Consider the following 14,614-nt stretch of genomic DNA (forward strand, 5'->3'; position numbering starts at 1 on the left):
AAAAATAAACAAACAGGAATTCCCTCTATGACTCAGTGGTTAACGAACCCGACTAGTATCCATGAGGACATGGGTTTGATCCCTGGCCTCGCTCAGTGGGTTAAGGATCCGGCATTGCCGTGAGCTGTGGTATAGGTTGCAGATGTGGCTCGGATCCAGCATTGCTGTGGCTCTGGCGTAGGCTGGCAGCTACAGCTCCAATTCGACCCTTAGCCTGGGAACCTTCACATGCCATGGGTGTGGCCCTAAAAAGACAAAAAAAAAAAAAAATTTTTTTTTTAATAAACAAATAGAACTACATCAAGTCAAAAAAGGTTTTGCACAATGAAGAAAATTATCAAAAACAACAAAAAGGCAGTCTACTGAATGTGAGAAGATATTTGCAAACAATATATCCAATAAGGGGTTAATAACCAAAATGTACACGAACACATACAATTCAACAGCAAAAACAAACAACCCAATTACAAAATGGGCTGGAGACCTGAATGGACATTTTTCCAAAGAAGACATACAGATGGCCAAGAGACACAGGAAAAGATGCTGAATATCGCTACCTACCCATCACATCAGGGAAGGGCAAAGCAAACCACAAGTGCAAATCCAACCTCACATCTTTCAGAATCACCCTCATCAAAAAGACAGCAAATAACAAGTGCTGGGCAAGGATGCAGAGAAAAGGGAACCCTCAAGCGCTCCTGCTATGGCTGTGCACTGTTGCAGCCACTCTGGAAAACAGTATGGAGGTTCCTCAAAAAACTGAAAATAGAGCTGCTATGCGATCCAGCAATTTCACTTCTGGCTATTTACCCCCAAAACCAAAAATTTTAACTGTAAAAGATACATGAACCCCAATGTTCAAGGCAGCATTTTTTTTACGACAGCCAAGATATGGAAGCAACTCAGTGCTCACGGATAGAGAAACGGATACAGAAACTGAGGTACACATCGCTCAGCCATGAGAAGACGGCAACCTTGGCATCTGCAACAACGTGGAGAGACCTGAAGAGCACTATGGTAAGTAAAATAAGTCAGAGAAAGACAAATGGCACATGCTCTCCCTCGCATGCGGAATCTACAAAACAAAACGAACACACGAAAACGGAAACAGACTCACAGATACAGAGAATGGGTCACTGCCAGAATGCAGAGAGGGGGTGAACAAAATAGAGGAAGGGGATTAAGAGGTTCAAAACTCCAATGATATAATAAATAAATCACGGAGCTACAATATACAACAGAAGGAATATGGTCGAGAATATTGTAATAACTTTGTATGGGGACAGATGGGTACTAGACTTGGCACGGTGATCCCTTCATAATGCATGCAAATGTCAAATCATAATGTCATATCCCTGAAACTAACATAATATTGTATGTCACTGTATTTTCATTAAAAAATAAAATAAAAGGAAGTTCACAATGGGTTAAGGACCTGGTGTTGCCATAGCTGTGATGCAGGTCGCAACTACAACGGGGGTTCAATCCACAGCCTGGGAACTTCCACATGCTGTGGGTGCAGCCAAGCAAGTGCCAGAGCATCAAGAATATACAAAATAAGGAGTTTCCGCTATGAAACAGCAGGTTAAGATCCTGCATTGTCTCTGCGGCAGCAAAGGTTCAATCCCCAGGCCAGCACAGTGGGTTATGGATCTGGCTTTGCCACAGCTTTGGCACAAGTCACAGCTGCAGCTCAGATTCGATCCCTGGCGCAGGAACTTCCATATGCTGTGGATGCAGCCAAACAAACAAACAAAAAAAGATCTGGCATTGTCACTGCTGTGGCTCCGGTTCAATCCCTGGCCTGGGAACTTCAGCATGCCACAGGTACCGCCAAAAAAGAAAGAAAGAAATTACAGTTCATATAATTGGCCTTGTGCTGAAGAGATGACAAATAGACAAATACAAAATCTAAGAAGACAAAACAAATAGATTCAAGAGAAATTCACAGGCTGTGATACTAACATGTATATGGAAATGCAAAGGACCCTAAAAAAGGGAAAGAATCTTAAAAATTAAAAAAAAAAAAAAAAAAAAAGCCAGAGGGAGTTTCCTTATGGCACAGCAGATTAAGGATCTAGTGTTGTCACTGTAGCAACTCAGGTCGCTGCTGTGGTGAGAGTTCAACCCCTAGCCCAAGAACTTTCACATTCTGTGGGCACAGCCAAAAAAAAACAAAAAAAGCAAAAAAAGCAAAAACAAAAACAAGGCAGAGAACTTCTGATGCATGATTTCAAAACCACAGTAATCAAAATAATGCAGTGTTGGCTTAAGGACAGACAAACACATCAATGCAACAGAATAAACATAGCTCAGGAAGAGGACTACCCATATACAGCTAACTGAAGTTTCTACAAAGGCTTAAAAGTAATTCAATGGTAAAAGGAAAGTCTTTTTCAACAAATGGCGCTAAAACACCTGAAAATCCATACAAAGGGCAGGTTTGTCTTTTTGTCTTTTCAGGGCCGCGCACACAGCATATGCAGGTTTCCAGGCTAAGGGTCGAATCGGAGCTGTAGCTGCCAGCCTAGGCCACAGCCACAGCAATGCAGGATACGAGCTGCATCTGCAACCTGCACCACAGCTCAGGACAACGCCAGATCCTTAACCCACTGAGCAAGGGGCAGGGATTGAACCTGCATCCTCATGGATACTAGTCAGGTTCGTTAATCACTGAGCCAAGATGGGAACTCCAGAAGGAACAATCTTGACTTTACCTCACACTACCCATAAAAATTAATTCACAGGCCTAAACATAAAAGTTAAAACTATATATGAAACTTCCAGAAGAAAACACAGAACATCTTTGTGACCTAAAAGTCGGCAAAAGTTTCTTAATATACAAAAAGCACTACCCACAAAAGAGAAAAAAACGATAGACTGGACTTGATTCAAATTAAAAATTTCAAAAGATGCCATTAGGGAAATGAAAAAGGAAGCCACGGACTAGGAGAAAATATTCACAGTGCACATTAGACAAAAACACTCATATCCACAATAAATAAAAAACTCCTACAAATCAATAATACAAAGTCAAACAATTCAACTTGGGTAAAATATCTGAATAGACACTTCACAAACTGTGAAAGGCCAATATGCACACGAAAAGGTGCTCCTTATCATCAGGAACATCAGCAAAATATACATTAAAATCAAAATGGTACTATTTCCCACTCACCAGAATGGTTGACATTTAAAATATTTGTAATACCACACAACGGAGAGACCATGTAGCAACGTTCATAAATTGCTGATGCAAGTGTAACATATAGCACCACCACACTGAAAACAGACTGGGAGTTTCCTATCAAGTTCAACATATACCAACCCCACGACCCTCGCAATTTCACACCCAAGTAGGTACCCAAGTGAAATTGAAATGCATGGTCACACGCGAAAAAAAAGCAGTGTACAAAAATGTCCACAGCCGTTTCATTGCCAGTAGCCAAAAACTGAAAACAACCCAAAAGTCTATCAACAGATTAAAAACCATGGAAAGTTCATACTACAGCAATAAGAAGGGTGAACTACTGATACACATGACACCCTGGGTGAATCTCAGCAACATCAGCTTGAGTTTAAGGCGCCATCTGCAAAAGACTACACATTATATGATCCTATTCATGTGAAATTCTAGAACAGGCAAAAGCAAAAGACAACGACAGCAATGAGAACATCTGCGGCCTGGCTGTGGGGGAGGAGGTGTTGACTAGAAACGGGCATTAATGAACGTACTTATCAGGGTGAGGAAAATAGTCTATATCGTAATTCAGATGGTGGATAAGGGTTTTTTACACCCATCAAAATATGCTGGGAGTTCCAGCTGAACTCATTTAACTAATCCATTCAAAATCATTACATTTTATTAAATGTAAACTATACCTTTAAAATGGTAAAACTCAGAGTTCTCATTGTGGCTCGGCGTTAACGAACCTGGCTAGTATCCATGAGGATGAGGGCTCAATCCCTGGCCTCACTCAGTGGGTGAAGGAGCCGGCATTGCCGTGAGCTGTGGTGTAGGCTGCAGACTCGGCTTGGATCCCATGTTGCTGTGTCTGTGGCGTAGGCTGGCAGCTGCAGCTCCAGTTGGGCCCCTAGCCTGGGAATCTCCATATGCCGTGGATGCGGCCCTAAATAAATAAATAAATAAAATGGTAACACTCATGGCATGTAATAGCCACATGAAAGTTGCATAAAACAACAACAACAACAAAAAAGTTGCATAAAACAGAAACAGCATTCGAACAGAAACAGATACCTTTGTCCACCTGCAAAGCTTCACCCCAGAGTGGCTCCCAATCAGCTGATAACCTGAATGAAAAAACAGGGAACATAATACTGAATTGATTCAAAGCCTCATATCAAAAAGTAATTTTAAAACTATAGCAAAATCATTTTTCTTTGTTTAAATAATGACAAGCAACCCAATGGCAGAAAACACGAAAGGTTTAATTCACCAGAATGATAAAAACAATTTCAAATACGTATGCACCTAATAACACAGACTCAAAATACACAGGCAAATCCAAAAATCACAGGGAGAGAGTCTAAGACCTCTCAGTATCTAACAGATCTCAGAGACCAAAAACTTAATAGAGCTCCAAGATCTGAAGCAACACAGTAAACCTGATCAATAACACAGAGCACTGCGCTCAACAACCATAGGAGGCTTTTCAAGGACCCAAGGAACATTTATAAAAAATAAACCATATGCTGAGCCATCCAGCAAAAGCAAGTCACAATACACTTCAAATGAACAACTGGGGAACTCTCATCAATAATCTTCAAGAAGAGATAAAGAATCAGATGGGTACCAGGAGAATAAAATAAAGAAATACCGCCCCCAAAAGTGGAAAAATCAAATTCTAAGAATCCGACATGCATTCTCAGTACGGTTCCACGACCTACCATTTAAATCTTTTGAGCTGCATAAGGTAGGAAAAGCATGGAAGGGCCAGGCCAAAGCAATCACATTTCCCCATTTTAACAAACTAGCAGAGCAAACAAGGAGAACGTTCTGATTTCAGAAAGCATTCAGTAATAAAGTTCCTCAGGAGGGCTTCAAGTAATAAGCCACAATTACCATGAGTCTCTGGCACAAAAAGACTCTTGACTTGCAGACAAATGAGCTAAATGGAGAAATACAGTCTGGATGACGGCGTAAGTGGATCGGTGGCTGGTTAAACATGCATATTCACAGTGCGATGATTAATGGAATAATGTCAATTTGGATTAGAAGTCTCTAGTGGCAACATTACAGGGCTTCATCTTTTATCCTCTTCCACATGTAGGTAAACATCTTGCATGTAAATAAAGCCCTGCATCTCTACTTGAAGACGAAACAAGTCCAAAGGAATAGCTAATCTCAGATACAGAATAATAAGCATTTAACAGATTCCCAGAGAAAAATTCTAGTTCTCCTTTCGGATTCCTACATTATATGTTGCTTATACCACGCCTGTAGAAATCAGACCCTGTAAGTTCTTTATATCTTTCTCTCCCAAGAAACAAAGGGTTCTATAAAATTCTGCATTTAGGTAGGTATGAAAACCCCGCACCGTACAGGGTGCAGAGACCCACAGCCGACCACAAAGCACACTGCAGTTACTAAGAATCACAGTGCAGGATTTTGTCTCTAACCAAGAAGGAGTAACAGGGTTTACTCTCCCATCTGAAATACCGAAAACTGGACAAAATATATGAAAGAACAGTTTTTAAGACACAAAACATCAGGCAACAAAGGACAATGATCCAAGAGAGATGGGAAACAGACAAGGTCGAGCCCTACCATTACCTGAGCTTCCTGCCTTGAAAGCTTCCAGGCCGTGCAGCAGGGAGAGGCAACCCAGGCAGAGCTCGCTACTTTCCCCGAGTTGAGGACACAGAAGTAGAGTCTGGGGAGCCCTGGTGGCTAAAGTTTGCAGGATCAAGTACTGGAGGGACAAAAGCTACAGAGAGACGGAACTAAAAGAGTCTACAGAGAGGAGTTTCCACTGTGGTGCAGTGGGTTAAGAATACGGCTGCAGCAGCTTAGGTTGCTACAGAGGCACAGGGTCAATCCCCAGCCCCATGCAATAGGTTAAAAGATCTGGCACTGCCACAGCTGTGGCTTAGATTCAATCCCTGGCCCAGGAATTTCCATACGCTGTGGATGTGGCCATTTAAAAAAAAAAAGAGTCTGCAAGGGATTCCTATAAGTCTTTCCTTGAGCACTGCTTAGTGTATAGGTGAGAGAAAAACCACCCAGTAATGGGAAAGAACCATCTGAAGGGATCAGAGATACACCTGGTGCTCACAGTCAGCTGGGAACTACGTCCATTCCTGCCAGTCAGACAAAAAAAACCTCAACAGGAGTTCCCTGGTGGCTCAGTGGGTTAAGGATCTGGTGTTGGCACTGCTGTGGATCAGGTCACTAATGTGACACAAGTTCTGCATGTCACAGGCACAGCCACAGAAGAAAACAAAAACTTCAAGATTTGCAAAGCAAGAGTACATAGGAGTGTTCTGCCTCATTAGTGGGGAAAAACTTAGCTGTACAGCAGAGAGACTCAGATCTGGTCTCACCCAAAAATCATAAAGGCAAGATTAAAAGGCTCAAGCCATTTCCAAGTGACTTATCTTCATCCCAGAACAAAGCTCAAGAATATTTATAGGGAAGTTCCTGTTGTGCTGCAGTGGAGACAAATTGACTAGGAACCATGGGATCGCAGGTTCGATTCCTGGCCTCGCTCAGTGGGTTGGGTATCTGGCGTTGCCATGAGCTCTGGTGTGGGTGGCAGACGCTGCTCAGATCTGATGTTGCTGTGACAGTGGCGTAGGCTGACAGGTATGGCTCCGGTCTGACCCCTGGCCTGGGAACTTCCATGTGCCTTGAGTGTAGCCCTAAAAAGCAAAAAAAAAAAAAAAAAAAAAAAAAAAAAGTTTATAGGAATATAAAAATATTGAGCACCCAAAAAGGTAAAATTAGATGCAAAATCCAATCAAAGATTACCAGGCATGCAAAAGGACAGGAAAACATAACCAGTAATGAGGAAAATAATCCAGCAACCAAACTGACCCAGAAATGACACAGATGTTAGCAGATATGGACCTTAAAACAGTTAAGTACTCCATAGGCTCCAAAAGTTAAGAGGAGACATGAAAGATATAAAAAGCCCTAAACTGAGCTTCTAGAGATGAAAACTACATCTAAGCTGGAAATTACACTGAATATAACTAACGGAAGATAAAGATAACTGAGTTAAACCTGAAGTCGGCAGTGGAAACTATCAAAAAATGTACAGCACGACAGAAAAAAGAATTTTAAAAAATGAAAAGAGCAGGCTGTGGGTCAAATTCAAGTGGCCTATTATACATATAATTGGAGTCCCCAAGGAAGAGAGAAAGGGAGTAGCAGTGAAATATCTGAAGAATTAATGGCCAAAATCAGAACTAAGAAACTCAACAAATCCCATGCAAAAGAAACTTGAAGAAAACTATACTAGATATATTATAATTAAAACTGCTCAAGATCAGTAATTAGAAGAAAATCTTAAAAATAGCCAGGGTCACACCACCAAAATCAGAAATCATGAGAAGAGGTGGGTAAAAATGCAGGACACTGGAGATGAACTTGCAACTAAGAACAACGTAAAACTTGCAATTAACAACAACTTAAAACACTCTCATATACATATAAACTCTTATATCAAAACTTCAGAATAACTGCAAACCAAAAATCTACAATCGAAACACAAACAAGGAATCTCTGGAGAAGAAATATATCTCATAGTAAATAAATGCATAATCCACCATGAAAGGGGTCATTTGACATCATTCTTGGAATGCTGAAGTCTTCTTGGATCTGATTCTGACTTCCTCTCCATCAAAGAATTTATGATAATTATAATTAAAGAATGCAACTGCACAATTAAATAATACAGTTCTACAATTGTATTATTAATAACCATTTCTTTCCATGGTACGATGTAAGGTCTATAATGTCTTGTTTATCACATCACCTAGAATGGTGTAATGCCTATATTGAAGAATCAATAAGATGTAACAAATTGTGAGGACATATTTATATAATTACACTGTTTTTTAACCAAAAAAAAAAAAAAAAAAAGCCAGGGTCGGGGGGTGTGGGAGGGGAGAGTTCCCGCTGTGGCACAAAGGGATCAGCAGCATCTTGGGCGCGCTGGGACACAGCTGTAGCTTAGCTTGTGGCAGTGCGGCTTGGATCTGAACCCTGGTCCGGGAATTCCATATCCCTGGGGCAGCCAAAAAGGAACAAAGGAACAAAGAAACAAAGAAAAGATGGCTGCAGAGCCCTTGTGAGAAGCAATGAGACAGTGGGACAATATAAAAGGAAAAAAGCTGCCAACCTACAAATCTATCACCCATCAAAAACTATCCATCAAAAAAGCAGAAATGAATAAATAACAAAAAAAAAAAACCCTTTCAAAATGAAGGTAAAATAAAGCCTATCGCAGAGAAACAAAAGCTGAAATAATTCATCGCCATCAAACCCACATACAAGTGATGCTAAAAGGAGTCCAGACAGAAGGAAAAGGCCAGCACACAGAATACAGATCTACACAAAGGAATGAAAAGTATCAAAATTGGCAACTACGTGAGTCAACGTATAAGATTTTTTCTAATCATTTAAAATTATTTAAATTGTGAAGAGATAATTGATTACTTAAACCAAAAAATAACAGTGTGGTACATGGCTTAAAACATACGTAAAAGCAAAATGAATGATAACAATTGCATAGAAGTTAAGGGGGAAAAACAGACGTACTGAAGGCTCTTCTCTGCCACATGAAGTGGTATAACCTCCACTCGGATATACTGTGACACCTATAGTATAGAATCTCGAGCAACCACTAAATAACAAAACAGTGCTACAGCTAATAAGCCGACAAAGACTATAAAACAGAATACTTTAAAAAATAAAAATAAAACAATGTAGGAGTTCCCGTTATAGTTCAGCGTGTCAAGAATCCAACACAGTGTTCCTAAGGATGCAAGTTCAATCCCTGGACCCGATCACTGGGTTATGGATTCGGCGATGCCACAAGCTGTGGTGTAGGGCGAAGCTGCAGCTCAGATCCAGTGTTGCTGTGGCTGTGATGGAGGTCTGGGAACCCCTCACCCAGGAACTTCCACCTACCGCAGGTGCAGCTGTTAAATAAAAAAAGAAGAAGAATCTGTGATGTGCAAAGAAGCCAATGGGTGCATCTTCCATCTGCATACCTGAGCCTCACTGACAGTCAAGTTCCATCCCAATAAACCAAGCAGAGAGGAGACTTGGTCCAGGCAGCCAGCGTTTAAGTGAGCCACAGAAACAAGACTGTGACTTAGCTACAGCTGCCACCACCACACCGTGGCTGAGCCAACTACAGAGAGAGAGACTTCATCTTTTTCCCTCTGGGCAATCCCTAGTTTTTGGCTTCCTCTTTGAAGCGATAAGTTGGAACACTTAAGGGTATCGGACTGTAACAATTCCTAAGGACTTTCACCTTGTTTAGTAAGGGCTTCTCGGAGAGCGGGAGTTATCATAGCTCTTGGTTCATTGGCTTCGTTCTTCACTGCACTCCTCAACACGCCAGTTTCCCCTTCCTGCTGCGCCTTTTCTCTCTGTATTAAAATGAAAAGAAGGAAAGCCAGAATTGGTACCATGCAGGGAAAAAGACAGCGCAACCACCATCCACCTGCAGCACAGGTAAAAAGGCTCGTCACGACCCTCAGCCCACACCCCTGTTCCATCTGAAGGGACCCCATGTCCAGCCAAGAGATGAGCTGAAGCTATGCCCGAGTCTTTGTGGTTTTGCTCTCAGAAAAAGTGACCACATACTCGAACACATACACCCACACAACATAAATTGAAAATCCACTTCTCTAGATGTCAAATAGTTTTCGCCATCTGAGCACAGGCAGCTACCCAACTTCAGCAAGTTATTTCTCTGCATTTCATTGTCTCACCTGAAAGGGGCCGGGGGAGGTAGTATCTGTGGAGCAGAACTGTATTGAAGACTAAATGAGATCAAATAACCGGGCACAATGCCTGATATGTAACAGGACTTCACTAAATTATAGCCATTGCTGGTTATAACATCTGCAAAGCCCCAAAACAAGTCAAAAATGCCCAGAGAGCCATCTGCTCGGAAACCAAGTTACGCTACCACCTCCACCTGCAGCCCCAAAGGCTTCTGTTAGAAAATCCCATGGTGAAAATTTGCCTTCAGTGACAGAAAGAAATCTGAAGCATAACCTAAGAGGGATTGTGTTTCCTTTTGACTTCGGCCACTAGAAAATTCACAGCACGACTCTGATCCCTGTACCAGGCCCTGCATCATGCTGGGGTTTTTTGTTGTTGTTGTCCTTTTTAGGGCCGCACCCGAGGCAAATGGAGGTTCCCAGGCTAGGGGTCGAATCGGATTTACAGCTGCCAGTGACCTACACCACAGCTCACAGCAACGCCGGATCCTTAACCCACTGAGCAAGGTCAGGGATCAAACCCACGACCTCATGGTTGTTAGTCAGATTAGTTTCCACTGTGCCACAACAGGAACTCCCTCCTCTCTTTTTAAATCTCATTAAATGTATACATATTTGTGTGTGTGTGTGTGTGTGTGTGTGTGTGTGTGTGTGTGTGTGTGTTTGGTCTTTTTAGATTGAACCTGCGTCCTCATGGATACTAGTCAGATTCATTTTCCACTGAGCCACAAGGGGAATTCTGTATATATATTTTAAAGTTACCTTGGACTTCCCTGGTGGCTAAGCAGGTTAAGGATCCAGTGTTGTCACTGCTGTGGCTCTGGTTATGGCTGTGGTGTGACTTTGATCCCTGGCCAGGGAACTTCCACATGCCATGGTCGTAGCCAAAAAAAAAGGAAGTATCGCAATGTCTTTTTGGCATTTGGCTAAAGTGCTAATTAACAAATTCAACAGAGTTCCCAATGTGGCTCAGTGGGTTCAGAACTTGTATCCACGAGGACGCAGGTTCACTCTCTGGCCTCACCCAGTGGGTTAAGGATCCAGCATTGCCACAAACGGAGGCGGAGGTCACAGACATGGCTCGGATCTGGTGTTGTCATGGCTGTGACATAGGCCAGCAGCTGCGGCTTCTATTCAACCCCTAGCTGGGAAGTTCCAAGGTCAAGACAACACGCAAAGTAACATTTCAGAGGAGACACTCATCAGTCCTTGCTAAGACCTGCAGAAATCCAAAGCAACTCACTTTGGTAGGAGCCCTTACCACCAAGCCCCCAGCCACCCTCAGGCCTATCCATTGTCAACGTCCAGCCCCTGGTGAATCAGGAGGCGGGCTCCCAGTGATGCCCCTGCTGCCTAAAAATGGAAACACCTCACAAGATGACAGGATGTCTCCGATCTGTGTCTGAACAGAGGATGGTCCATGTTTGAAGCTGGGCAGTAGGGACTAGGGATCGGCTGTACTGCTCTGTCTGCTCAAAGTTCTCTATGTGCATAACATGTAAAACAAGACTAAGCATTTTAAAAAAACATTTAAAAGCAGAGAAAGTACACCAGTGAAATTCAGAGTTAATTTCTGTACTTCATCTGTTACTCCAGGGACTCCTCGTAAATAGGAAGTCAGTGAAAAAGCACTTTAGAGGAGCTAATGAGGAGTTCCCATCATGGTGCAGTGGAAATGAATCCGACTAGGAACCATGAGGTTTCGGGTTCGATTCCCGGCCTCACTCAGTGGGTTAAGGATCCAGCACTGCCAGGAGCTGCAGTGTAGGTTGCAGATTTGGCTCGGACCTGGCGTTGCTGTGGCTCTGGCGAAGGCGGGCGACTACAGCTCCAATTAGCCCCCTAGCCTGGGAACCTCCATATGCCACAGGAGTGGCCCTGAAAGGACAAAACACAAAAGACAAAAAAAAAAAATAGAGGAGCTAATGTACTTAATGAGAAACCTCCAACCACAGCAGGTCCCTATGCATTGTCAAAGTCGGCCTTCCAAATTACTAAATATAATCAAAGTGCAAAGTTAATGAACGATTTTGCTTCTGTTAAAAGAGTTCTCCACTACACATTTCCAGATGGAACGAAAAAAAAAATGTATAAACAAACATCGATCATTTGTTCTTATCCATTATGAAAGTAATCAGTTTAATGCTGGGCATTTCATTTTAAAAATTTAAAAGCTACAGTTATTATTTTGTTAAAATATTTAAAAATAAGAGAATCGTTTGGCTTCTTCTTTTTTTTTTTTAGGTCTATTTCAGACCTAAAAGCAAAGATGGGAACTTGAGAAGGCTTGCGGTAGAGCAAAATGAACTAACCTTGACCTTGAGAGCATTTAGATGTCTCTGAAGTAATTCTACAGTAAGTTGCTGTAATTCCCTACTAATCATGCAAGAATTAACAGTAGGTGGCAATATCTGCCCTCAAAAACCTGTCACCACAAAACATCGCCAGCTTATCTGCTGACCCCACAGACCACATAAATCCAAAACTGGATCCAGCCCATGACCCTGGCCTCGGACCACCCATGGTCAGAGCTTCAGACACCTCCTTATGGTTTTCAACGCAAACTTCTGACCCCTAAGAAATGAACAGTCTCTTCAAGGATGGCCATGGACCACCGTCCATGGCCCATCACTAGAGAAATTATCTCTGATAAAATGTGAGTGCAGCTACTCCAGATCCAATCATCTGGACACAGAGTTTACAGGGAAAGAGATGGGAGGCTATGATTAAAGGTCCTGAGCATTCAAGGCAAACATTTAGCATTCTTTCCCTCTATGGCAATTTAGTCCTATCTTGCATACGCAGCAGTAACTTCATTTCTGAAAAAGAAATGCAACGGCTCACAACACTCCCCAAGGAAGTGCAAAGCCCCATTCTTATTCGAATTCTAATCTCCAATGTGCAGGCATTTCTTCCGTTTGCCTAGAATATAGCAACGTAACAACTGACAGAGGACCTGTATATTTTAATTTTTTATTTACTTTTCATTTATTTTTTTTAATAATGGCTATAACGGCAGAGATAAATGAAGAACCCAGAACTGGTCAACCTTGATTCCTCCCCCTCCTAAACACTCACTGGACAAAGAGTGACCAAGTTCTAAACGTTTAATTCCCAAGGTACGGATTCAGTCCGTCCACAAGGCCCCTGCTTTAGCCCCCAGCCTTGGTGTCACCTAAGGGACAACTACAATAGCCAAACTCAACAGTCTCCCTGGTCTCCAACCTCTACTTCCACCCCTTCCCAACTCCCACACCCATCGCTCTTGTCTTGAAAGAAAACAAATGCCCTCTCCAAGCTGCTATTTCCTGACATGCAAAAGGGACAGCCGATCATCAGCTCGCTTCCTGGGCACCAAGGAAAATGACTATAAATAAGGGAAAAGTTCTTTACAGACAGACAGACGTATATGAATCTGCTGTAATCCTGGGAACCAAAAAGTGGTCCTAATTTTCTTTAAAAGGAAAAAAAAAAGCTATGAGACAACATCACCTAATTTCTTTTTCAAACCTTCATCCCAGAAATCAGTTACCTCGCCCTTCCCCTCCCCCAACACTGCTTAGGATAAAAACAAGACAAAAATGGGAGGCGTGAAAGATTTGAAGATAAAAATTCCACCTGGATAGTTAAGTGCCAAACAGGTGTGCTGCAACAAACAGGCTTTTCTTTACCACTTTTGCTTCTAGGAAAAAGTCTTTTTGACTGATTGTTCAAATCTGTCTATCTGGTTATTTCACTGATGCTTGTTTACCATCCAGCGATTCCCTTCATTATCAGTTCACACAGATTTGGACTCTCTAGTTCTCTAGAGGTCACTTTTTTTTGGGGGGGGGGCCACACCCAGGCATGCAGAAGAGCCACAGCAGTGACAACACCAAGTCCTTAACCCTTAGGCCACCAGGGAACTCCTAGAGGTCATTTTCCCACACAGTCAGCCTGAGGGCCTGGAGCCAGGCTGACATCATCAGTATTGATATCCGGGGCATGTTGTCAGCGGGAAAAAAAAAAAAAAAAAAAAAAAAAAGAGTAAATGCCTCAAAGCTACTAGTTAGCTATTTCTAGCTCTGGAAAGCAGATTCTAGATCTGGCAACATTCAATAGTGCAAACCCCTCCTCGGGTGTATCTGAAACTCCACCTTCTGCACTTGAACTCCCCTTCTAGAGCTTCCTATTTCTTTAATAACAGAATCCCCATATGTCCCTCACTGTCATAGCTCAGTTTTAAAGTGACCAATTTTCGACGGGGCTCAAAGCTTTTGTGTACACTAGGTTTTAAGAATGCTTTCCGAACTTTTTGGAAAGCACTTTGACCAGGTATGCCAAGAGCTTTAAAGTGTTTCCCTCTGGCCCAGTGATTCTACTTCGGATAACCTAACTCAGGGAAATAATTTCAGACCTTACTATTAAGTGCTCCTGGCTGTCCAGGCTATGGCTCAATCAGGCTGGTTAAAAGGCAGGGTCTTGGGGTTGAAGAGATGTTACCATATGCTTGTGGGTGAACTAAACCCTTAAAGCCTTAAAAATACTTAGGAAAGGAGAACCAGCCTCATGTTCTTCTGCTGCGGTACCATCCAACCTTGTAATCAGAACTGGACACGCTGAGCTCCTTCCCGAAAAGTGCAGCGTTGCT

At 42.3% G+C, this 14,614-nt stretch overlaps 1 protein-coding gene across 6 annotated transcripts in view; it reads right to left on the reverse strand.

The window, feature by feature from the left end:
* The window catches only part of TYW1 (tRNA-yW synthesizing protein 1 homolog (S. cerevisiae)), a 254,780-nt gene that overhangs the window by 219,624 nt on the left and 20,542 nt on the right, over positions 1–14,614 (reverse strand). For 5 of the 6 annotated variants that reach the window (XR_014840300.1, XR_014840299.1, XR_014840298.1 and 2 more), the window contains exons 8-9: positions 9,507–9,624; positions 4,259–4,311 (exon numbers count right to left, since the gene is read on the reverse strand). Coding sequence is in view for 2 of the 6 variants with exons in the window: in XM_003481010.5 (XP_003481058.2) it covers positions 4,259–4,311; positions 9,507–9,624 (171 nt within the window). In the remaining 4 variants the exon portion in view is untranslated. Of the gene's footprint in view, positions 1–3,933; positions 4,312–9,506; positions 9,625–14,614 lie in introns of all 6 variants that reach the window. The other variant, XM_085016904.1, reaches the window with a different exon arrangement.

This window comes from Sus scrofa, chromosome 3 (genome assembly GCF_054392235.1).
Source record: "Sus scrofa isolate SSC_HxYL_T2T_F1_AM1 chromosome 3, Sscrofa_HxYL_maternal_Yorkshire_Landrace_v2.0, whole genome shotgun sequence".
Classification (NCBI taxonomy): Eukaryota; Metazoa; Chordata; class Mammalia; order Artiodactyla; family Suidae; genus Sus; species Sus scrofa.